General features: G+C 46.8%; 2 protein-coding genes and 1 pseudogene across 3 annotated transcripts in view; all 3 read right to left on the bottom strand.

Moving 5' to 3' along the window:
* The window catches only part of LOC144587214 (uncharacterized), a 97,283-nt gene that overhangs the window by 63,783 nt on the left and 8,808 nt on the right, over positions 1-24,692 (bottom strand). The window lies entirely within an intron of this gene.
* On the bottom strand, positions 761-2,832 carry LOC144587291 (uncharacterized). The gene has a single exon (XM_078387367.1). The coding sequence runs from the start codon at positions 2,687-2,689 to the stop codon at positions 2,360-2,362; it is 330 nt and encodes a 109-aa protein (XP_078243493.1). The 5' UTR covers positions 2,690-2,832; the 3' UTR covers positions 761-2,359.
* On the bottom strand, positions 2,592-23,217 carry LOC144587259 (uncharacterized; annotated as a pseudogene). The gene is made up of 3 exons (XR_013542427.1): positions 21,870-23,217; positions 21,615-21,729; positions 2,592-4,063 (listed from the first exon to the last, which is right to left on the bottom strand). The product of XR_013542427.1 is annotated as an uncharacterized LOC144587259 (transcript).

The following is a 24,692-nucleotide window of genomic DNA, read 5'->3' as shown; positions in this document are numbered from 1 at the left end:
GATTCTCTCCTTGCTCTCCGTCCCTCCCATGCGCAGGCGCGCCTCTTCCCCATCGTGGAGGGGGGGGTGAGGGGCCCATTAGCGGGGGGGGGGAGAGAGGGAGGGACCTGTGGCGCTTGCGCAGTTGAGGAGGCGGTCCTTGGCGGGAACGGCTCGCCTCAGAAAGGCTTTAGAAGCCCCTGATTTTGTTCAAAATTCCTCCCTCAGCAGAATGAGAAAGTGGGGTGCGCTGTTGTTCTTGGTCAGGTTCAGGGGCTCACTCGTACCGCCTCTTATCTGTGCGTCGTCTTGTACACCCCCTGCCCTTCTAAAGGCTTCCGTGACAGGCTGAAGTTCAACAGGACAGGGCTTTTCCAAGGGACTGTCCTTGGAGACAGTTGGGAAAGTTGAGCTAGACCAAAATGGAGCAGCTGGGCTGCTGACTGGGACCAGTTCCAGGGAGCCCATCATGCTCCTGGGACGTCAACTGGCTGGGCTCCCAGTCCGTTCATTGGCTCCAGAGCCCAACGTGGCTTCGGTCCAGGTGCCCCGACGGATCGTCCTTTCCTCCTGGGAGCCTTCTCGGGCCCTTCAGGTCCTCCTCTTCCAAGGCCCACCTCTCGGTCCCCTGGCCAGCCCAGGCACTTTTAATTAGACTATGTTCTTTTAATTGGTGTACAGTTTATAGGATTTCAGAAGGTAAACGAGCGTCTCAGCCAGATGGAAGATTTGATGAAAGAGAAGTCATCAGATGTTAAACAACAGTTACATGAAACTGTACTAACTCCAGAGCTGTTTTTATTAAGTGCGATGCCAGGTAACATAGATGGGATAAAGAGTTACTCAGTGAGCTATTTAGCTACAACAGTCAGAAAATGTGATGTTTAAAATTGGATTACTGTCCTGGATTCAACCTTCTCTTCCAAAACCTGGAAGAAAACAGAGCCACGGAAACAAAAGAAGTGTACTGAGAAAATATGGGAAGTGACAGAAATGGATACTTTTTCAGGCATGCTGAATGTATGTCCAAGACAGAAGGAAATTGAAAGAGGGGATGTATTTTACAAATGGTCTCGGTTTCCTGATAGTGTTGGAGTAACTTAGGTTTAAACTAAAACATAAATGTAAGTTGATAGCTAGAGGGTAATCAAATAGTTAAAAAACAACATAGAAAGTTGATTTTTTTATTGAAAAATGAATAGATTGGATGCTTGTATACTTAATATGAATAGATTGGATGCTTGTATATTCTGTGTTTTCCTATCCTTAAAATCTTGTCCCCATCCCTTCCACTTCCTTTTACCTTGTTTTCTTTTTGTATTACCTTTTGTATACCCTACCCTATTCCTAATAGTTTAAAAATAAATTATTTTTTTAAAAAAGAATAGCATCCACATCAGTTGGAAAAAAGGAGAGATAAAGCTGGGTGTCATCAACATACTGATGGCACCGGGCCCCACAACTCCGGTTGAACTCACCCAGTGGCCTCAGATAGATTTTAAATAGCATTGGCAAGGTGATCGACCCTTGAGGAACAATTGAGGATCCACAGGGCAGAATTCATCTTGCCAAGCTGCACTCTCTGGAGACGGTCCTCCATGAAGGAACAGAGCCATGCCAAAGCGAGGCCACTGATCCCCAACTCGGAGAGCCACTGCAGCAGGATACCGCGGTCAACAGTATCAAAGGCTGCTGAGATATCAAGGAGGACTAACAAGGAAATATTGCCCGTCAGTCTCCCTCAGGAGGTCCTCCTGCAGGGCGACCAATGCTGACTGGAACAGGTGAAGGGCATCAGTGTTCTCCAGGAGACCCTTGAGCTGATTGGCCACCACCCCCTTGATCACTTTACTCAAAAACATTGGCAATGGGCCTATCATTCCCAACTTTGTCAACCACAAAATTAGGTTTCTTTTGAATGGGCTTAATGAGTGTCTCCTTGAGGGCAGGGGGAACCATGCCCTCTTGGAAAAACCCATTAATTTTTTACAGTGGCCCATTCTGTTGTTAACCTCGCCGGACAAGATGATGCACTGGCCACTTCAGCTTGAGCTACTGTCTGTAAAAAGGGATCAAGGGCTTCTGACTGAATGGTTTCTGACTGAAGGTCTTTCCTCACTCCTTACACACATATGGATTCTCCCCCATATGAGTTCTTTCATGTAAACCAAGGCTATTGCTGTGACTGAAGCTCTTTCCAAATTCCATTCATTAATATAGTTTCTCTCTTGTGTTAGTTCCTTGATGTACACTAACGTGACTGCTTCTAGAGAATCTGTTTGCATGTTCCATGCATTTATACGATTTCTCCTGTGTTATTTCTTTAATGTCTAATATATGATCTCCTATCACTGGAGCTCTTTCCACATTCTGCACACTTTTAGGGTTTCTCTCCTATGTGAGTTCTTTGATGTCGAGTATATGATCCACTGTCACTGAAGCTTTTTTCACATTCCATACATTTATAAGGTTTCTCCCCAGTGTGAGTTCTTTTATGTCTCCTCAGGTTACTGCTCAGACTGAAGCTCTTTCCACATTCCGCACACTTATATGGTTTCTCTCCTGTGTGAGTTTTTAGATGCGAACTTAGGTGACAGCTCTGAGTGAAGCTCTTTCCACATTCCATACATTTATAGGGTTTTCGCCCTGTGTGAGTTCTATGATGTCTAGTATATGATCCCCTGTCACCGAAGCTCTTTCCACATTCCATGCATTTATACGGTATCTCCCCTGTGTGAGTTATTTGATGAGATCTCAGGGAACTGTTCTGATTGTAGCTCTTTCCACATTCTATGCATTTATATGGTTTCTCCCCTGTGTGAGTTATTTGATGAGATCTCAGGGAACTGTTCTGACTGTAGCTCTCTCCACATTCCATACATTTATAGGGTTTTTCCCCTGTGTGAGTTCTATGATGTTTAGTATATGATCCCTTGTTACTGAAGCTCTTTCCACATTCCATGCATTTATACGGTTTCTCCCCTGTGTGAGTTATTTTATGGGAACTCAGGTGACTGCTGTGACTGAAGCTCTTTCCACATTCCATGCATTTATACGGTTTTTCCCCTGTGTGAGTTCGTTGATGGGAATTCAGGTTACTGCTGTGACTGAAACTCTTTCCACATTCCATGCATTTATAGGGTTTCTCCCCTGTGTGACTTCTTTGATGTCGAGTATATGATCCACTGTCATTGAAGCTTTTTTCACACCCCATACATTTAAATGGTTTCTCCCCAGTGTGAGTTCGTTGATGGGAACTCAGGTGACTGCTGTGACTGAAGCTCTTTCCACATTCCATGCATTTATATGGTTTCTCCCCTGTGTGAGTTCTTTGATGGGAACTCAGGTTACTGCTGTCACTGAAGCTCTTTCCACATTCCATGCATTTATAGGGTTTCTCCCCTGTGTGACTTCTTTGATGGGAACTCAGGTTACTGCTGTCATTGAAGCTCTTTCCACATTCCATGCATTTATATGGTTTCTCCCCAGTGTGGGTTCGTTGATGGGAACTCAGGGTACTGCTGTGACTGAAGCTCTTTCCACATTCCATGCATTTATATGGTTTCTCCCCAGTGTGAGTTCGTTGATGGGAACTCAGGGTACTGCTGTGACTGAAGCTCTTTCCACATTCCATGCATTTATATGGTTTCTCCCCTGTGTGAGCTCTTTGATGTGAACCGAGACCACTGCTGTGACTGAAGCTCTTTCCACATTCCATGCATTTATATGGTTTCTCCCCAGTGTGAGTTCTTTGATGAGAACTCAGGTGACTGCTCTTAATGAAGCTCTTTCCACATTCCATGCATTTATATGGTTTCTCCCCAGTGTGAGTTTGTTGATGGGAACTAAGTTGACTGCTGACTTGGAAGCTCTTTCTACAATCCATGTTTTTATAGTCTTCCTACTGTGTGAGTTCTTTGTCATCTACTGAAACTAGTGGTAAGACTGAAGCTCCATCCAAATTCTGTGTATTTATATTGCTTTTTTCACATGGATTCTTTCATGTAAATTCAGGTGAGAGTCTCCTCTCTTTTCAGTGGCAGAAGAAGTAGATCAATATAATTCTGATTCTCCTGTTTCTGACCTGATGGAGAAAAAAAAAGAAAATTCCATGAGGAGTGCAGAAGAGAAGGAAATCTCACTGTGGATCAAGACAAGGGTTTGACTCTGTCTACAACTGCCATAAGAAAGGAGGAACACCACAGCTACATCAAGGCCAGCAAAAGAAGAGGGTCAAGTTCCTTGTCGCTTTATTTTTTTTGTTATGAAAGTCCTAACATTGCTTTCCCTCCCCCTTTTCTGAATAAAAAGCAAGGAGTAGAAAAGCCTTCAGAATTGCTTTGCTTTTTACTTTACTTTTATAGAACTTATACCCCGCCCCTCTATACAAAGTCTACCCGGGGCGGCTTACACGAATAATAAAACACAATAAAATACCATACATAACTAAATCTGCTAAATAAACCTTTTTCTAAAGCAGGCAGACACTGCTACAGAAATGAAAAGTTATAGCGTGAGAATTTCCTGGATCCTTATCTACATGACATTATCCCAATTTTAGGCTATGCTTGGAGGAGAAAAATACTAAAAGATAAGAAGATTTGAGGTGAGAGGGAATAGGCTTGGTACAATCAAAATACACTTGATTGTAGTGTCTGCAGTAGTAGAGGGGACAAGCATTCATCAAACTCAATTATGACAGCTACAACTGCCCGGTAAGGCGGGACTTCCAGGTCAAGGATAGACTTCTGGGTCAGGAGTCAACCCTGGCCCCTTCTGGTGGAAGGGGGCAGTGTTGAGGGTGACGTAAGGGGTTATGGAGGTCACCGTGGACCTATAGGAGTCTTTGATAGGTGTGTGGGTCCCCTGTGACCCGAGAGCAGCCTGAGGATTGGCCTCGAAGGGCATGTCACCCCTCCGCGGCCCTGTAGCCAATGGGAAGCGGCTGGAGGGTTTGTGTGGAAAACGGCGTGGGCCGTAGGGCAGGCATGCCCTTAAGCCGCCTATCTCGGAAAGGCCCCAGCAGTGTTTTTGGAGAGTTCTACCCGCTTGCTGCTCTTTGCAGAGACCGGGACGGTTTGGAGACTCTGGCTGACAAGGAAAACCTGCAATAAGTTGAAAAACCCACATTTTAGTTGAACTGCTTTAAGATTATCCAAAATAAAACATTTCCCACATTGTATTCGCGAAGTGTGAGGGTCCGTTATTCTTCGCCTCCCCCTTCCCAAATAAAGCCTCAGACGCATTTGAACAAAATAACTTGTCTTCTTTATTTAACTGTGGCAACGGGATAGAAACGTCAATCAGGTTGGGGATAAACTTCTCCTGTTGAAGTAACGGTTCATACAGGGGCACCCAATCTTCGTCAAAAGGGTTACTGGACTTCGATGCCCATGGACCGGCCTGAACCTGGGAGGGTTCTTCGGGATCGAAGTCATCTCTTTCCATCGTCAGTAATGGGGTCATCTCCTCGAACCCTGCATATCCCCAGGGTGAGGTTGCTGTTGCCCCGAGGTGCTCCCAGGGTCCGGACGATACCCCAGCCTCCTCAGCTCCTCCAGATGCCATCGGGTCTTTTCTTCCCTCTCCCTCTCTACCCGCTTCTTCTCCTCAACTAACTTTCTCCTCCACTCACGGGTTTCTCTTTCTCCCCAGTAAGAGGGACGGACCCGAGCCTCATTCCTCCTTCGCTCCTCTGCTTCTTGTTTAGTCATACACACCTGTTCCCACTTGCCCGACCAGGGGTCTTGGATCGAGACCCATTCCCATTCGCCTTCTTTCCCCGCCTGTCTCTGACTGACTTCCCCCACAGCTCCCTCTTCTCGATCTTTCGCCCCCCTCCCCGCCCAGACTAGAGGAGTCTGGGTCGCTATGCTTAACCCCTTCATACCCCTTTCTAAATCAATGGTATCCACTGCCTGGTGCAGCATCCGGGGTGGAAATGGCTTGGGTGCAGTCTGGGTGCCCACGGAGGCTCTAGGGCGAGACGGCACTCCTAACATCACCTCACGACCCGGGGAACGGGTGTCACACGAAGGCTTTCACGGCCGGGATCTAATGGTTGTTGTGGGTTTTTCGGGCTTTTGTAAAAAGCTTGCAACTTAAAGACAATGTGTAACTATCAAAAACATCAGATGGCCCCTATAGGCGAATGGGAAGCTATTGGAGGGGTGGGGGGGTTAGTTAGAAAAGGGGCTGCTGTAGGGCATGCCTGGGCATGCCCTTAGGCTGCCTAGGGTTGAAAGTCCACAGTGTTTGCTGAAATGCCACAGCGGTGATTTCGGGGCCCTTCTGAGTATGCCTGTAGCTCTTTGCAGAGATCGGTGTGTCTTGGGAGGAGATGGAGGACAAAGAAAACCTGACCCCGAAGACAAGCCAAAAGGATACAGGGAAACCCAAAAGGCGTTTCCGATCCCAAGGTTACTATTATAGAGCTGTGGGTTTTTCCAAGCCCCTGTGCCCCTTAGGACCCCCTACGAGGCTCAGGGGAAGGCTGCCTGAAGACCCAAAGCCAAAGCAGAAAAGCACAAGAAAGCTGGCCTGCACCCTTAAGTGGGGTGATGATGAAGATGCTGATCTTGAGTGTGATTGTGGACAAGGGTCAAAAAGAGATTTACAGAAGTCAACCGGAGATGCCCTGAAATCAGCAGAGGATGTGGATGGATGTGTGGGGTGCCTATGGCCCTGAGGATCTGACCGTGGAAGAGGTTTCAGATGAGGGCTTTGAGAGTGATGCAGAGGACCAAAGCAGCCCGGTAAGAGCAAAATTCTAAAAGGCATAGTTATGGGGGATATTGGGGTGTTGTTGTGGTGGTCTTTAAAAAGCTTACTAACAGAAATTGTACTTTCTGTGAGGAGAACATTACTGCAGTTTTTTTTCTGAACACAGTCAGAGGTCTAGAGTAGCTCAATAGGCAGCTATTATACACCCTCATCAGTGGGGAGTTTTGGCGGTCTGAAGCCAACCCTCTTTTTAGGGAGGCCAAAAAGCAGATCAAAACATTGAAGGTAGGGGATGTTTCTCAATGGCTTTCTGATCAGGATGCCTATACATTGCATAGAGAACAGCACAAAACCCCCACATTTTAGTAAAATTAATTTAAAGGTAAAGGTAAAGGTAAAGGTTCCCCTTGACAATTTTTGTCCAGTCGTGTCCGACCCTAGGGGGCGGCGCTCATCCCACTCTTCAAGCCATAGAGCCAGCGTTTTGTCCGAAGACAATCTTTCTGTGGTCACATGGCCTGTGTGATTGAGACACGGAACGCTGTTAGCTGTAGTAGACCTCAGGGGGATAGCCTCGGGGTACCGGGTTGCATAGTCAATGATTACCGGTATGTACTGGTGGCCGCCTTCGGACTTGGTCAAGGGGCCCACTATGTCCATGGCAATTCTGTCGAATGGTCTGTCGACTAGGGGCATAGGCACCAACCCTGCCCCTGGACCAGCCTTGGGTTGTGTCAGCTGGCACTCTGGGCACGATTTGCAGTATTCCTCTACTTGTTTCACCATGTTAGGCCAGGAGAATCTTTGTCGAATTCTTGCCAGGGTTTTCTGCGTAGCCAGATGTCCAGCTACCGGTAGGTCATGAGCCCAATGCATCACCCAGCCCCTTAGATGTTCGGGGACCACCAAGGCGGCTTCTTTGCTGTGTTCTTTCATGGTATAGCAAACCATGGCGCAATTCGAACCCTTCTCCACTGATAGGGATTTCACCCCCATAGTGGCCCTTTGTAACCAGGGTCCCAAGGAAGGGTCATCTTGTTGCAGTCCCCTTAATTGATCTCGGGATAGCTGCAACACTTCACACTCCCCCTCTCCCCTGTCCTTTTCGCTAAGGTATCCATCTTCTACTTTGCGGGCTAGGTCCTCTAGGCCTGGCCAGTCTCTGCCCAGTAACATTTCTCGGGACAAGCCTGGGACCACTCCCACCTCCAGCACCTCTTTCTGGGTTCCGATGGTCACATCCGCCCGAGCGGTTTCATATTCCTTTGCATCCCCGTGGATGCATTTTACCACTACAGTCTCTCCTAGTCGAGGGCCCTCTAACTCCCTCACCAGTGACCGGGTGCATCCCGTGTCTATCAGGGCCCGTTTTCTCCATCCATTGACCTCGGCCATTATGACCCACCCAGGATGATGTTGGTCACCCACCTTGGCCATGTTTGTATATATAGTTGTCCATGCGCATTCTTCCGCTGGGCAGAATTTCTTTATGTGGCTGAACTGGCCACACCCGAAGCAGGCTGCCATTTTCTCTTTGCCTTGGTTCCAGGTCGGAGCCAGCTTGCTCTTTGCTGGGTCCGTCGTAATCGTCGGGCGGGGAATCCTCGACCCGGTCGGGTTAACGAACTCGATCCGGTCGGGGCCTTGCTTCTTGGGGACCACGGCCTGGCTTCCTCGTGTAGCTCCTGCACTCGCCATCTCTGCCACTCTCTCTCTGCCACGGGGTTTCTCTCCCCCTCCTGAGGGGCGACTCAACCATGGGTCCTCAGCTCCTAGATAGTCCTCCAGGAGGGTAACAGCGCCCTCTACTGAGGTGGGTTTATGTTTCACCACCCAGTTCCTGGGTCCCGTACTCAATGTCGATATCAACTGCTCTAATATCATTAACTCCAGCACCTGTTCCGCTGTTTTCCCTTTCGGCTGTACCCATCTCGTGGCGTTCACCCTCATCTTTTGGGCTATGGTTCGGGGGTGGGTGCCCAGCTTCAATTGCAATTCTCTAAAGCGCTTGCGATAAGCTTCTTCATTCAAGTTCAACGTGTTCAGTATCGCGGTTTTCACCTTCTCATAGTCTTCCGCTTCCTCTGGGTCCAGTGTGTCCACTATCTCCTGAGGCAACCCCGTCAGGTATGGGGTTATAATTAGTGCCCATTGCTCTTTCAGCCATTGCGCCGATACCGCTACTCTTTCAAATGTATTCAAAAATGCCGCCGGGTCGTCCTGGAGGCCCATCTTTTGTATTTTGATTGGTGGACGCGTCGCAATGGGGTTTCTCCCTTCCGTCGATACCGGTTGGGGGGACAGTCCTAGTTGTGTTTGGCCTAATTGTTCTATGATTAGCTTCTGCTGGTCTGCCAACTGTTGCATCAGGGATTCCTGCCCCTCGGTTATTTGTCATATCCAACCGTCTTTATCTTTTTGGTGTTCTGACAGCCCCCCGCGTTGGGCGCCAATATGTGAGGGTTCAATTTTCGGGGCTGTCTGTTCTTCCAATAAAGGACGAGTCGGTTGGGGTAAATCAAAAGGTTCAGTATTTATTGCAACATCAAGTCCAACAGGATTCACCCCTAAAAAGGGGTTCAAGGATTCTTGTAACATATTGCTAGGTTTTAACAGGGAACATAAAGTATTTATAAAAGGGTTTGTTGTCTCTGGGTTCCAAGGTCCTGTTAAACAACGGCACAGTCCCCTGCCCAGGGTCCAGTTCTTCATCTAGGGATATCAACGGTAGAGTCTCTTCATCCCCGCTCCACTCACCCCAGGACGACCCATCTCCTCCTTCGACACTCCAGGGGCCGGGTAACCCCCCAGTTTCCTCAATTCGGCTATATGCCATTGCTTCTTCCGTTCAAGCTCTCGGGCTACCGCCTCTCTTTCTTCCCGGAGTTTCCTCCTCCACTCCTTGGTCTCGGTCTCACCCCAATACGATGGGCGAGGCTTCAGACCAAGTTGGCGGCATTTCTCCGCCTCCTCATGGGGGACTCGGACCTGTTCCCACTTGTGGGTCCATGGATCCTCCATCCAAATCCACTCCCATCCTCCCGGTATCTCCCCCGGCTTCCCTCTTATATCTCCCGCCGCTGCCTCAATCTCCTCCCTCTTTTTTCCCGCCAAAGATTCCCCGGGTTCCGGGGTAAGGGTTAACCCTTTCAAAGTCGCCTCCAGATCTCGCGTATCTACCCCCTTATTCAAGGTAAGGGACTCGGTGACCTCTTGTTAGGATATCTGGGGTCTCCACGCCTTTCTCTTCCCGACGCGTTTGGGACGTAGGTGGGGATGTCTCTGTGTGTAGGGTTCTCTTCTTGAGCGACGGCACTCCCACTAAGGCCTCCACTTTGGGGGCCTCACAATGTCCAGTTTGTTTTATGGCATGTTCAGCTACTGCAGATTTTTCTGGTTGTTTTAGTCTGCAGTGTCTCTCATGTTCTTTGATTCTGGTGTGGATGCTTCGTTTTGTGGTTCCAATGTATACCTGGCCACAACTGCAAGGAACCACAAAACGAAGCATCCACACCAGAATCAAAGAACATGAGAGACACTGCAGACTAAAACAACCAGAAAAATCTGCAGTAGCTGAACATGCCATAAAACAAACTGGACATGAAATTCTATTTCAAAATACTGAAATACTGGAACCACTGTGTGAGACAGTGAGAGTAGAGTGAGAGGACAAACATAGAGATTGAGATCAGAGGGGACTGATTGAGGTAGATTGAAATCAGAAATTGGGAAATATTGTAGTAGGCATCCTTCAGTCTCGAAAGACTATGGTAGCGTGCTCTGTATGGAGGACTTGGAACAGCATCTAGTGTGGCTGAGGAGGCCAATTCGAGAGTGACAATCCCTTCCACACTGGAGACAAATCCAATCTGTCCCCTGTCCAGCTCCCTGGTTTTGCTTCCTTTGTGACTTCCTCTTTGCCTCAGCCTGCTGGACAAGGGTCTCTTCAAATTGGGGGAGGCCGTGATGCACCGCCTGCCTCCAGGCTGAACGTTAAGATGTCAAAGTTCCCCATCAGTTGAGGTCCATTCCCAAGGCCTTCAGATCCCGCTTGCAGATATCCTTGTATCGCAGCTGTGGTCTCCCTCTGGGGCGATTTCCCTGCACTAATTCTCCATATAGGAGATCCTTTGGAATCCGACCATCAGCCATTCTCACAACGTGAGATGTTGTCCCTTCCAGGTGCCTTGCCAGAGGTGAGGGAATCCAAGGCCGCATTTATTTCTGCTAGGGTTGGTTCGCTGTCCAGCTCTTCCAAGACAGGCAGGCACTCAATGTTATTTAATGCTTCTTCGGTTACTACATTCTTTCTGGAATATAGCTCGGAGTAGTGCTGCACCCAGCGTTCCATCTGCTGTGCTCGGTCCTGGATGATCACACCTGTAGTAGACTTCAAGGGAGCAGATTTCTTCTGTAATGGACCTAAGGCCTGCTTGATACCATCATACATTCCTTTGGTGTTGCCTGTGTCCGCTGCTATCTGTATCTGAGAGCAAAGCTGAAGCCAATAGTCATTGGAGCATCTCCTGGCAGCCTGTTGGACTTGGCTACGAGCGGCTCGAAGAGCCTGCAGGTTGTACTCGCTAGGACAGGCTTTGTATGCTGCTAGAGCTCTTCTCTTATCCTCAATGGCTGGCATTAACTCCTCCGAATGGGCTTCGAACCAGTCAGCCATCTTTCTGGTCTTCTTGCCGAAGGTGGACAAGGCGGTGTTGTAGACAGTGTTCTTGAAGTGTTCCCATCGTTCAGGTGCATTTACATTAGCTGGACCTGGAAGGGTTTCCTCGAGTGCTTGGGCAAATTCCTTCACTTTTCTTTGATCGCGAGTCTTGTTGATGTCAATACGTGGTCTTCCTTCCTTTTTCATGTGATACAATTTCTTTGTTCGCAGTTTTACTCTACTACACACCAGGGAGTGATCAGTATCGCAATCAGCACTCTGGTAGCTGCGTGTGATCGTGAAACTAGGAAGGTTAGAACGTCTAGTGAGGATCAAATCGAGCTGATGCCAATGCTTGGATCTTGGATGTCTCCAGGAAACTCTGTGTTGCAGCTTCGTATTAAAGAATGTGTTGCTGACACAGAGACCATAGTAACAGCAAAACTCCAGTAAGCGTTGGCCATTTTCGTTCATCTTTCCAATGCCAAAACGGCCTAGACAAGTGGGCCAAGAATTGTGATCAGCACCAACTCTGGCATTAAAGTCTCCAAGAATGAACAGTGCCTCTCTTTCAGGGACTTTTTTGATAGTAGCTGCCAGATCGTCGTAGAATTTGTCTTTCACTTCTGTAGTGGATGACAGTGTTGGTGCATATGCACTAATGAGGGTTACTGGTCCTGCTGATGAGTGGAGCTGCGGAGACAGGATTCCTTCACTCCCCACAGTGGGTGGAACAAAGCCAACATCATATTCCCTGGTCTCATTCGATGGTTTTCCCTGCCAGAAGAATGAGAAGTTTTTTTCTTTGACAGATCCCGAGTCTGGCAGTCTTGTCTCTTGCAGGGCAACAATGTCCATCTGCAATCTACTCAGTTCCATGTCAATGACAGCTGTCTTGCGCACATCGTCTATTTCTTGCAGGTCGTTAGGAAAGCCGTAGTCAGGAAAGCCAGGGGTCATTGTCCGTACATTCCAGGTGCCCAGCTTTAGGGCAGAAGTTTTCTTATGATTGTTGCATGGTGCACGGTTGTCGATCTGCTTGTCGGGTTTCACCCTAAACCCCACGCACCCCGTGAGGTTAACAGACCGTGGCGAGATAGCACCTTACTGGCTGGAGGCTGCCCAGCTTAAGGCGGGCGGTATCTACCTAGTGAGGTGCAATGACCTCTCCCACCATCAGAAGTAGCCCCTGGCGTCCTGCTCTACGCCAATTGAGCAGAGACTTATAACCGGTAACTGCTACTTCCCGTGTTGTTTCGACGCTGTATGCGAAGCTGGAGTGTCCTCTCCAGAGCACGAAGCCTGGGTAAAATAGTATGGAGGATAGGCTGTTACCCAAGCAGCAAATCCCCCCTCTCCACATCGCTGAAATGGTCCAGTGGAAAGGCAAGAGCCAATACAACTGGTTCCAGCAACGTCGCAGGAGTTGGCAGAGTGACACAAAGTGCCTCCGGGACTCCGGCTCCGGATTTTGCCTCGAGGTTATCTCCTGAAGCCCTTTCCATAAGTGGATATAGCCACAAGGCAGTGGAGGTTTAAAGTCAGAGTTTTCCTTCTCCTAGATGGGCTGCCTTCCAGGGCTGACGAGTCCCACCTACCCGGCCTGCTCTCTTTTACCAAATTAAGTAAGAGATAGGATTAGGGAATTTCATGTGACACACTCTCCTCCTCATTCTCTTTTTAAAGCTGAAATTCTGCCCTCCTTCAGGACATCCATATTCAGCATATTGGGGTTGGAGATAGAGCTAGAGTATTTCACGCGCCGTTAGGCGCGCGGTCCAGTAAAATCAGGATTCAAACTACTAGGCCTTCCCACTAGGCCATGTGATGAGCCAGAACAAAGAGACAGGAAATAACAGACTTCTCCACAAAATGCCTACCTTTCTCTTCCTTCCCAGCCAAAACCCTTAAGGAAAATGAACTCAGGCTCCAGTAAAATCAGGATTCAAACTACCAGGCCCTCCCACTAGGCCATGTGATGAGCCAGAACAAAGAGACAGGAAATAACAGACTTCTCCACAAAATGCCTACCTTTTTCTTCCTTCCCAGCCAGAACCCTTAAGGAAAATGAACTCAGGGAAATATACTGAAGTAATAAAAGGAGTTAAATTCATACTAAGTGATTTGCTTCCTGTGATTGACTCTGTTATTTTCAACCAATCATTAAGCCCACCCTGATAAATAAACTTAATGCGTTTGTTAACTGGTGTGTCCTTGAATTGACTGATGTTTAAAAGAAAACATCTGGTGGCAGTGTGAGAAGGATGAAGCAGCTAGCGTCTTTGTGAGGAACCAGAAAAAATAAAGGTCTCAAAGACGGAGTCGCGCATCACAAGTGGTGGCAAGCGGTCGGGATCCAATTTGATCCAGTAAAGCCTAGAGACAGAAAGGTGCCCAGAGCATAAATATATATTTTAGCCAGGGGATTTGAAGCTAAAGGCGTGGGTAAACTTCCTAGAGCTTTTTCAGGGGGGAAAAGCTTAGTGGGAAGGCTTCTAAGCTCAGATCGGGGGGCTAAAATAGGGGCAGGCTCTGAGGAAACCATTTCTGGAGGGAGTTGACCTCAAGCAGAGAAAGGACAGTTGGCTAGTTTGTCCTGAGCTCGAAGGATAGAGTTCTGAGGGGTCTAAATGGAGGGCAAGGTCAAAAGAAGCTGAGGTGACTCAAATCAGCAAAAACTGAAAGGGTTAAAGCTGATATTTCTGTTTATTCTGGTGCCTAGAGGCAGGGAGAAAGTTTGTCTCTTGCTAAAGGCCTGGCTCGGAGCCAGAGGTCTAAACACAGTATCTTACCAGTGGATGATTTCTATTGAGAACAGAGAACCAGATCAAATTCCAGAGGCTGAAATACTGCAGTTATTTAACTGAAACGATCCAAGAACTCTTTAAAACTTCTGGTGATAATATTTTTATAAATAACATTAAATTTATGGCTCTGAAGGATTCATGCCCTCAAGTAACCTTATGCCATCCTGACATCGTCCCTCAGGAATGCATTTTGAAAGGGGAAAGCTTGACAGTTAAGGGGATTGGAGCAGCAGCTGTTACTCTACCAGTGGCTGAAATACCCATCAGATATCAAGGTTGGGAAGGGAAAAGGAGATCAGGAGTACCCGCACAAATGCCAGCGCCGGTTTTGATAGGGATTGACCTCGCTGAACATGTGAGGAGAGTTTTAGTACAGACTCGTTCCCAGAAGGAAAATGAAGGAATGGCTGAGGAAAAAGAGGAAGTTCCTATAGAGATAATGAGAGATACTAATGACCTAGCTGAGTTAATACAAGTTAAGGATCCCCAAGACAATACCTTTCCACAGGAAAAGCAGATTCCACGCTGCAACATTGCTTTGAAAAAGTTCTTGAAGAACCATTAACCCCTGAAAAACCCGAAAACCTTATAGAGAAGGACCTATTATACAATGAGATCTTAGAGGATCCCAGGAGGGGAGGGGAAACCCTTCAGACGCAATTAGTGACTGCTAAAAATTTACAGGGACAGCAAAAGAAACAAAAGGTCTGGTATGACAAGAAAGCCAGAGAAAGAACTTTGAATCCCAGAGATGAAGTGCTAATGTTGAAACCTATGAAAGGGAATAAATTTCAATTAAATTGGGCGGTGCGTTGTTACTAAAATACTTCTTTCTCAAGGGAGATGGGTGTCGGGAAACGCCTCCGCGATGCAGATAAAGAAGATTTACTCTCTCTCCCTGCTCCAAAACAGACCAAAATAATGGATTTTTTTGCTGCAGAGTCTGAACTTTTAACTCCCACTCATATATCAAATTCCCTCTCTCCCCTAATGGAAAGTGATAAGGACAAAAGTAAGCAAAAGGGAGAGAAGGACGCACAAGTAGCAATCTTAATTGATATAGAGACGGGACAGCCCAACAATGAGGTAAACTCACGAGAAGGCCTAAAGACAACGGTGGAAGAACCTAAAAGAGGGCTTGAACCAACTGATACATTAAAGCTGACAAGGAGAATCATGGAGAGAACTATAGACTATATATTGAAAGCTGTAAAAGATTTATCTGCATTTTTGGAAAAAATCTCCTCCTTAATGAAGAGCCTTGACAGAATGGAAAATCTGGTTCCTGCAAATAACAACGCAGACCTACTTGGAAAAACACCAGATGTGGAGCAGAGAAAAAGTAAGACATCTCTAATAAAAACCTACCCCAACTCCCAACAGTCTGGGCAGCAACCAGACGGAAGTCCAAGGAAAAGAGGGGAGGATGTTAAGACATTTGCTCTCTCTCTGCAACCCAGGAAAATCTGCCTAATGGTCTGCCCTAACAAAGGAAAAGAAATAATCTGGTCTACTAGGAACCAAGTAGCAAGACATTTAAACTTTCTTCTGAAGACTCCTCTCTTATTAAAGGACCTAATTTCAGTTGAAACTTTAAACAAATCTAATCAAACACAAAAAGTAGTGCTACTGTTCCAAACCAAAAAAACTCCATCCTTGATACTGAGGAAGAGATTTTTATTAAGGAAATTTGGAATATTCCCAGCTAGAGTGTTTCATAACACCAAGATCTATCCCCTCCTCCCAAACGTCACATACAAGTCTTCTGGTATAGAGCCAGCAAGAATAGCATCGCCAACTCTGAAACCAAGGACAGAGTCTGTCACGGAAACCGAACTAATCACAGGGACGGATCCAATGAGTACTGTACTTAATGGGGACAGACATATGATAGATCTGGTGGAGCTAAGGACATCGACAGCTTTTCCAGATTCATCAAAGGAAGCACAATCAGAGATGCTGACCATCCATCCATAGGCATCCTTCAGTCTCGAGAGACTATGGTAACATGCTCTGAATCGAGGAGTGTCCTCTCCAGAGCATGAAGCCCGGGTAAGGTAATATGGAGGATAGGCTGTTACCCAAGCAGCAATGTCGCAGGAGTTGGCAGAACGACACATGCTGCCTTCGGGACTCCAGCTCCGGATTTTGCCTCGAGGTTAACTCCTGAAGCCTTTTCCATGAGTGGATATAGCCACAAGGCAGTGGAGGTTTGAAATTGGAGTTTTCCTTCTCCTAGATGAGCTGCCTTCCATGGCTGATGAGCCCCACCTACCCGGCAAAGAATTGCGCCTTCAGCTTCAGAACACAATAAGGCCTGTTAATCCACCAGAGGGTAACACACAGGACATTATGGGACCAAATGACATAGAGATGATCTCCCCAATTATGTTGGACCAGCTTCTAGCTAGCAGTGGGGGAGAATCCCCCATGTTAGCAAGTGGATCCTCACCGGGGTTCGAGCTGCCAAATGTAAAGGAGGTCAGGACTCCACCGATTATCCCATCAACATCTGTCCCAGGAGTTACAAATCAAGAGGTATTTGGACAAACAGCCAGTATGATATCTCCTTCACCACCTCTGGCATCAAAAAACGGAGCCTCATTTAATCGAAATGGTTGTGTATTCAATGACACCGATAAGATCTTGGATAATATAGACAAAACTGAATGACAGATATTAACCTCTTCGTACAAAATACTCTCATGGAATGTTGCAGGGTGGTTTCGCTGTCTAACAAATTCACATGATAATCCCTTCCATCGCCAGAAATTTGACATTATAGCAGTCCAAGAGACTTGGACCGACCAAGAAATCATCCTGCAAGGTTATAATAATTATTGGGTGAAAACCAAAAGGGGAGAGGGCCCAGGAAGATTGAAAGGTGGGTTGGCACTTTTAATTTCAGAGACTGTAAATTTTAAATGCATAGAGAAACCTGCCATGGACTCAAGGGCTATGGCAGTAGTCCTGAAAAGTGGGGAAGACAGTTTAATATTAATAAATGTATACATTCCCCCACTTACATTAAAACAACAAATAACTGAAGCCTGGAATTCTTTAGAAATATATGTGGCAAACCTATTGGTAGATCACCCAAAAGCAAAGGTGATACTTCTAGGAGATTTTAACGCACGTCTTGGCCCTGATGATGCCAGCCTTGAACTTAAGTACAAGGAATCTTTTATTGACCCAGATAACCCTTATAAATTTTTCCCCCTACCAAGGCTTTTTAAAGACTCATCCTCAAACCTTGCAGGATTGTATCTGGCCAAAGTAGCCACCAAATTGGATCTGTACCTCCTGAATGGAACCTTTCCAGAGGATCATCCGGCTGAGTTCACCTATGTGTCAGGCCAAGGATCTAGTACTATTGATTATATGCTAGTTTGTGCCTCTCTAATCCCACTCATAACCAGCTTCCAGGTATTACCCTACTTAGAGAGCGACCATTTCCCCCTACTGCTTCATGCTAAATTCCCATTTATAACCCAAACTATGACTATTCAGCCTTCTTATGAAGGCTTACAAGTATTAAGTCATAGAGTGAGATGGTCCACACAAACTCAATCCAGGTTTAGAGAAATAATAGACGGCAAAGATCACAGTATTTATAAATTTGAAGAGCGGGTTCACAATATACAGATGGACCCCATTAAGAGCTATAATAGTCTAATACAGGAATTAAAAATAAATTTAACCGAACCTAAAGACCACCCATTCACATCTGCTAGGAAGTCTAAACCTTGGTTTGATAAAGACTGTCAAGGAGCCAGAAAAGCCCTTACAGACATCTATCACCTGTTTAAAAAATCAAATAACAAACAAAGACAGGAAATCCAACAGAAGCTTGGGGGTCAAAAAGCAGCATACAAACAGCTAATTTATCAAAAGAAAAAAGAATACACTCATTCCCTATGGGCGGAAATAATCTTAGCTGCAAAACAGAAAAACTCGTCTAAGTTCTGGCGACTGGTTAGGGACAAGAGACAAAATTTCCCCTTTCAAATTGATCCCCCAATTTCCCAGGGTAAATGGGTTGCATATTTCAATAATCTTTATAAAGACCTTCCACCAACACCAGTCCCAGCTAGTGAATTCAAAGATCTACCGGTCTGGCCTCCAGTTTCCCAGGAGGAAATTACATCCCATATTGCCAGAATGAAAATAGGCAAAGCACCAGGGTCAGATGGCTTGCCTCCAGAACTATTTAAAGAAAATATTGACTGGTGGGCACCTTTTTTAGCAGCATTATTCACATACATCGACTCTACAGGCCTCTTTCCTGTAGAATGGAATTCAGCAATAGTAGTACCCTTATTTAAAAAAGGACTAAGAGATGAACCGGCAAACTATCGCCCTATTAGTCTCTTAAATATATGCAGTAAGCTATATGCTAGGCATCTGCAGGACAAATTCGAGACCTGGTTGATTGAAGAAAATAGAATTGCTGCAGAGCAAGCCGGGTTTAGAGAGGGTAGATCCACTATGGACCAATGTCTTATTATTCAACATCTTATAGAGAAATATGCGACAGAAGGTCTAACCTCATTATACGCGGCATTCGTCGACTTGAAAATGGCTTTCGATTCAATTTCGAGACAGCAACTATGGGACAGTTTAGAAGCCACCTCAATAGATAACCGATTACTTCTATTGTTGCGTGTGCTACACAATAATACCAATCTTAAGGTCAGGCTCAATAGGAAAGGGAATCTAACAGAACCGATTAATACCTATAGAGGAGTCAGACAGGGCTGCTTACTGGCCCCCTCATTGTTTAATCTATATATAAATGATATAGTAGAACATCTGAATTCTCCCAGTCTTCATTCTCCAAAACTACACCAAAGACATATTTCTATCCTTCTCTATGCGGATGATGCCGTGCTTTTAGCAAGGACACCAACTGGCCTAAAGAGAGCCCTTAAGAAATTTGCAGACTTCTGCAGAAAGAAGGAATTAGAAATAAATTATAAAAAGACAAAAATCATGGCCTTTGGCAGAAGACAAAAGATAAGATCTTGGATTATAAATGGGCAACCTCTTGAACAGGTCTCTTGCTTTAAATACCTAGGCATGGCCCTGCAATCCACCAGGGTTAGGAATGTCCATATCCAATATGCAGCCATCCAAGGGGAAAAAACAGCAAACACCATTCTAAGATTCTACCATTCAAAAGGGGGCCGTTATATTCCAGCAGCCCAAAAACTTTTTCAAGCAAAGGTGGTTAGCCAGATGCTCTATGGCACCTTCATGGGGCCTTCACCCAGCTGTTTTGACCCGATAGAGCGGGTCCAATCGAAATTCCTTAGAGCAATACTTGAAGTCCCTAGATGCGTAACGAATGCACAAATCAGATTAGAGACCGGCTCACTAAAAATGTTAGCCAAAATTGAACTAGCCTCCCTTCAGTACTGTCTTAAAATAAACTTTCAATCACAGGGATTAACACACCTACTCCTAGAAGACAACTTCCAATCAAGTTGGTTAAAAGCGGTCTTAAATAAACTGCAAGTAATGCGATTCTCTCTGCAAACAATATTAAGTATACAATGGGATAAAGCAAAATCAGCCCTTAAACAAAGATTAATGGATATGGAGAGACAGGAAGATCTCAGTAGATGCCCTAATTTTAGAGCAATAGACACGCATAAATATCGTCCGCTCCCTATGGCCTACCTATCACAGCTGGAAACGTATAAATTTAGGAAAGCCTTTACTCTGGCTAGATGCGAGGCTTTCCCCTCTGCAGTGCTGGAAGGCAGATTTAAGAAAACCCCGAAGGAACAGAGATTCTGTCCCTGTGGCTCCGGAGAGATAGAATCTATCGAGCACATGATGCTTAGGTGTGACAGACATAATAAGATCCGAGAAAAATATATTACACCACTTTTAAAAGATATGCCAAGCCAATTGGATTCAGACCACTGTAATCAATTGCTAACCGACCAAGATTGGACTATCACAGAACTGGTAGCGAAATTTTGGGCGGCATGCTACAGCAGACAGACTAGATAGCTCAACCCTTAGACCTTGGCCATACATCGCTATATTTGCTGCTTTAGACATTCTTAGCTGTTTTTAGACATTTTACCTTTTGTATGACTATATATGCCACTCTCCTCAACGGTTTACCTTTTATCCTTTTAGCTTTTTACCCTTTTTTTATCCTTTATTTTTATCTCTTGTATGGCTGTGTAGTACATGCCTGTCTATGAAGTTATGTATTCAATTTTGTATGGCTCGATGCCGTAATAATAAAATGTACAGTATGTATGTATGTATTCCTGCACTGAGCAGGGGGTTGGACTTGATGGCTCTATATACTCTTTCCAACTTCACTATTCTATGATAATCACAGCCTGCTGCAGATCAGCCCCCTCTTCACCTGCAGGGGATCCTTCCGGGTATCTCGGATGGGGGCCAACCCCCAGAGGTCTGTGTTCCCTTTCCAGAACTAGAGCTCTCTTACGACCACAAAAGGATCCTCAGCAAGTGAGCTCATCCAGCTCCAAAATCACTGCTCCTCAGCCACTGGAAAAGCTTTGCCACAGTGCAGGTTGACCACCAAACCTCTATGACTCATGGGACTCTGCAGCCCCTTCTATTCACTCCAGTGGTAGAGTTCTTGGTGGCACAAATCAGGACAACTGTTGATATCCAGGAGGCATGTGTTATTTTATTTATTGATTTATTTGTTGGATTTCTATCCCGCCCATCTAGACCAAAGGTCTACTCTGGGTTCATGCTTTCAGCCTGTACGTGGATGACATGATCCGAATAGTGAGGAATCCTATAACACCAGAGCCTCGTGTATTACAGGAATGGGTGGATTGTTTTGAAAGTTCAGAAAATGGACCATAAAGTGTCCTACATGCCAACTCTTTCTTCCAGCCCCCTAACCAAGAAAAGATGCCAATATTTAGTGGTCTTTAATGCTAAAGCTTCTAATAAATCACATCATCTCCAGTGTCTATATAAAAACACCAGGATTATGGGAAACAAAGAAGAAGACCTGGAGATGTTATTTCAGACACGTTGAGGCCTCTGAGGCTCTTGCATTTGGGGGCATCGTGAGCCAGGTTGAAATCTGAACATTTTAACGGCATGTTTCAAAACTCTTATATCCCACGTCTGCAATGGGACAGAGTGGGGTGGGAGGAGGCAGTAAGTAATGAGAATGGCTATTGCATTGGATATGTATGAGACAATTGATTTTTACATAATAAAGATAAATTCAAAACATGCACTGGATCCCGACTCTCCAGTCGTGTGCAGCAGCAAAACAAAATGCTTTCTTAAATGTAGGGTCACGTTTTTGACTTTGGCACAGGAGCTTTGGGCTCCCGACACATATGCTCAGGGCGTTTGTGTTCACCGAGGCATCTTGGCAGGGCAACTAACCATCATCCTTCACAATCTCGGCTCAAGAGGCAACTTACCTGGAGAAACCAATCATTTCCAGCAGGCGGTCCTCCCGCAGAGATCTTGAGCCTCAATCCAGAAGATCCCACCCTCTGAGTTGGGGGCAATACGGGGTCACCTCTTCAAAGGACACTGGAAGCAGGAAGGAGAAAAGACGGACCCACATTTAATCCTCCACCCCTTTCCCGATGTGCAGGGAGACTTTCCTGCCATCCGTCCCCCAAACACCCACAGCCGGGACAAGGGAACCAGCCGGCTCCGAGAGCCCTTACCTGGATTGAACAGGTACGTCATGGATATAAAGGAATGAATGTGCTGATTTCATGGATTTATTGAAGGCTTGTCTTAGCGCTACTATTCTAAGAGGCTTCCAAGAAAGAATGGCCCTAAAACCCCCCAGACCAACATTCACCCCCAAAATAGGAAAAACAATGCATTGTAAGCAAAACAAATGGCAAAAAAAGGAACAAAGCTTAACTTTTAAAAAAGGATGCCCCTCATGTCCCCCCTCCCAAAGGGAATCAAAAAGGCCTCATGGCCAAGCGTGGGGGCAAATCTCTTGGTGGGAGGGTGGGGATCACCCATAGAGTTGGTCTGGATAAGGCAGAAAAAAGGGAGGGGGCAGGGAAGCAGGGAGAGAATAAAGGGGGGGGGAAGAGACCAAGTCACCATCTCTCCTTCCCTTTGGAAACCCCCCCCACCAAAGGAAGGAAGGAAAGCAAAAAAAGGGGGGAAGGGGGGTTGTCTCAATGCAGGAAAACCACCATCACCAGAGGATGCTTCCCTGCACAAGCACATGGCACGGAGGGGTTCTGGAGAGGTTCTTCCTTGTCTGCTGCCCCTCTCCCCCGAAAGAAACCTCCCTACTTTTCCCCAAAATCCCCATTTCTGGTCCCCTCCCCCTCCAAGTCACTGTCCCAACCTTTGGACCAGTGGGGGAGGAGGGGACACTCAGCTTGAGGGGGGGAGGTTTCAGAGGAGGGCAGGATTAGGGTCTCTTCCCCCTTCTCCCACCCCCCCGAAACAACCCCCCCCCGAGAAAGAGGAGGAAGAAAGGGGGGTTGAAGGTCCTTCTTCCTTCCCTCCAGGCGGAGCAACCGCGGGGGGGGGGGCAGTGTTGGCTTTGCTTCGCTTTTTCCACTGGAAGGCCTGGAAAAGAGACCCTTGCCCCCCCAGTCCCTGGGGAGGTGGGAGAGTCCCTAATGTTCATTTTTGGAAACCCCCTCCAACCACACAACCCACAGGGTTGGAGGAGGAGGAAAAGGGGGTCCTTCTTTCCCTCCTGGTGGAGCAACCGCGGGGGAGGGGGCTTTGCTTTGTTGCCCCCCAAAACCACAAATCTGTCTTACAAACAACCCTCCCTCCAACCCACACAAACACACATGCATACTCCGAGGATGACTCCCTACATGACATGGGGGAGGATCCTGGCCACCTTCCTTGTCCCCCGCCCCCGTGGATGCCCCCCCCCGAGGAAGAGGAGGAGGAAAAGTTTGGGGGGGGTTGAAACGAGGCTCCTCCTTTCCTTCCCTCCCCCCCCGCGTAGTTCCTAGGGAGGTTTTTTTTGGGGGGGGGAGGCTGTCTGCTAACGTTCATTTTTGGAAATACCCTATATATATATATACATACATACACACAAACAAACAAACACACACACACGCACGCACACACACACCCCTTCAAAGTCCTCTGGTGGGAAATGGGAAAGGACCATAGAGGTGGGGCGGAGAGAGAGGACGGCAGGCGCCCGGCTTCCGCTTCCGGTCCTCGTTGGAGAGGCGCTAAGGAGAGGGCCCCCTCTACTTCCCTTTCCTAGCTCTATGGTCCCTCCCCTTTAGCCCCCCCCTTCCCCATGGTTGCCTGAACAGAGGCGAGGAGGGGGGGTAAGAGGGAGAGTGAAGCTGCAGCGAACCTATTGGGGGGAGAGGTAATAATTAATAAGAATAATTAACAGCCCCTCCCCCTTTGTCTTCTTGGGGAAAGGGGGACCAGAAGGGCAGCAGGAGAAGAGACAGAAGAGGGGCCCTTTGAGGAGTGTGGGGGGGAAACCCCAGGTTTTGACTTGAGAAGAAGTGTGGGGGGAGAGAAGACCAGGGGGGACTCCCCCCCCGCACCATCTTCCTTTCCAAGATCCGTGGGAGGAGTTGGGGGGGCGTCCGCTTCCGGTCAAGCAAGGTGGGGGCCTCTCTACCCCCTTCGTAGCTCTTTAGAGCCCCCCCCCGCCCTTTGCCTTCTTGGGGAAGGGGGACCATATAAGGGCACAATAAGTTAAATTAAACAGTATATAATTTGAAACACCTATTTCAAATATAATTTTAAATAGGTTAAAACATGAAAACATGGAAAAGATTAAAATTATCTGGTAAAATGGGGTTCACGGATTCACTTGTAATTGCCAAAAGCCTGCCTGAAGAGACGGAGGTCTTTAGCCTTTTTTCGGAAGAGTGACAGAGGAGGGGCCATTCCTGATCTCCCGGGGGAGAGGGGACCAAAACGAAACTCAAATTACAAAATAGGGAGTCCGTCTGTCTCGTATTGGGTCCTCCTCTTCTCCTGCTGCCTTTCCTCCTTTCCCAGCACGAGGGTCTTTCCCTGCCTTCTCACGATGAGCCCCAGAGGAGTTTTTGGTGCCTGGGGTTCTAAAGAGCATCCAGATTCGGTTTATGTGAGAGCATTCTTCAAAAGGACGGGATCCAGATGGCATTATGAGAATATTCAGCCCCCAGGCCCTGACACGACCCCCACTTTGGCAATTCTGCCCAAAAGGCTCTTAACTGTGGGTGATGGTGCAAAGTGTACATCTGGTTCAGTTGTGAAGGAAGCCCGTGTTGTGGAGAGTGTGCGAGAGCCAAGGCACTCTCCTCCCTTGTCCATGGGCTGTACAGGTTTCCTTCCCTCCAGAGTGACTGACCAATGCACAATCTCTCTCACTCACTCACACACACACACACAAAGGCCAAAGGCTAACAATGGGAATGAAGTCATCAGCAAATGGCTGACAATTAAATTAAGAACATATAATTTCACAGAAACTGTTTGCTTAAGCACAGCATAAAGACATGTTCAAAGGATTACCATAGTTAAATACATCTACT

The sequence above is a fragment of the Pogona vitticeps genome, chromosome 2 (genome assembly GCF_051106095.1).
Source record: "Pogona vitticeps strain Pit_001003342236 chromosome 2, PviZW2.1, whole genome shotgun sequence".
Taxonomy (NCBI): domain Eukaryota; kingdom Metazoa; phylum Chordata; class Lepidosauria; order Squamata; family Agamidae; genus Pogona; species Pogona vitticeps.
Note: the sequence above shows the minus strand (reverse complement) of the source record. Positions and strands in the feature narration are given on the sequence as shown.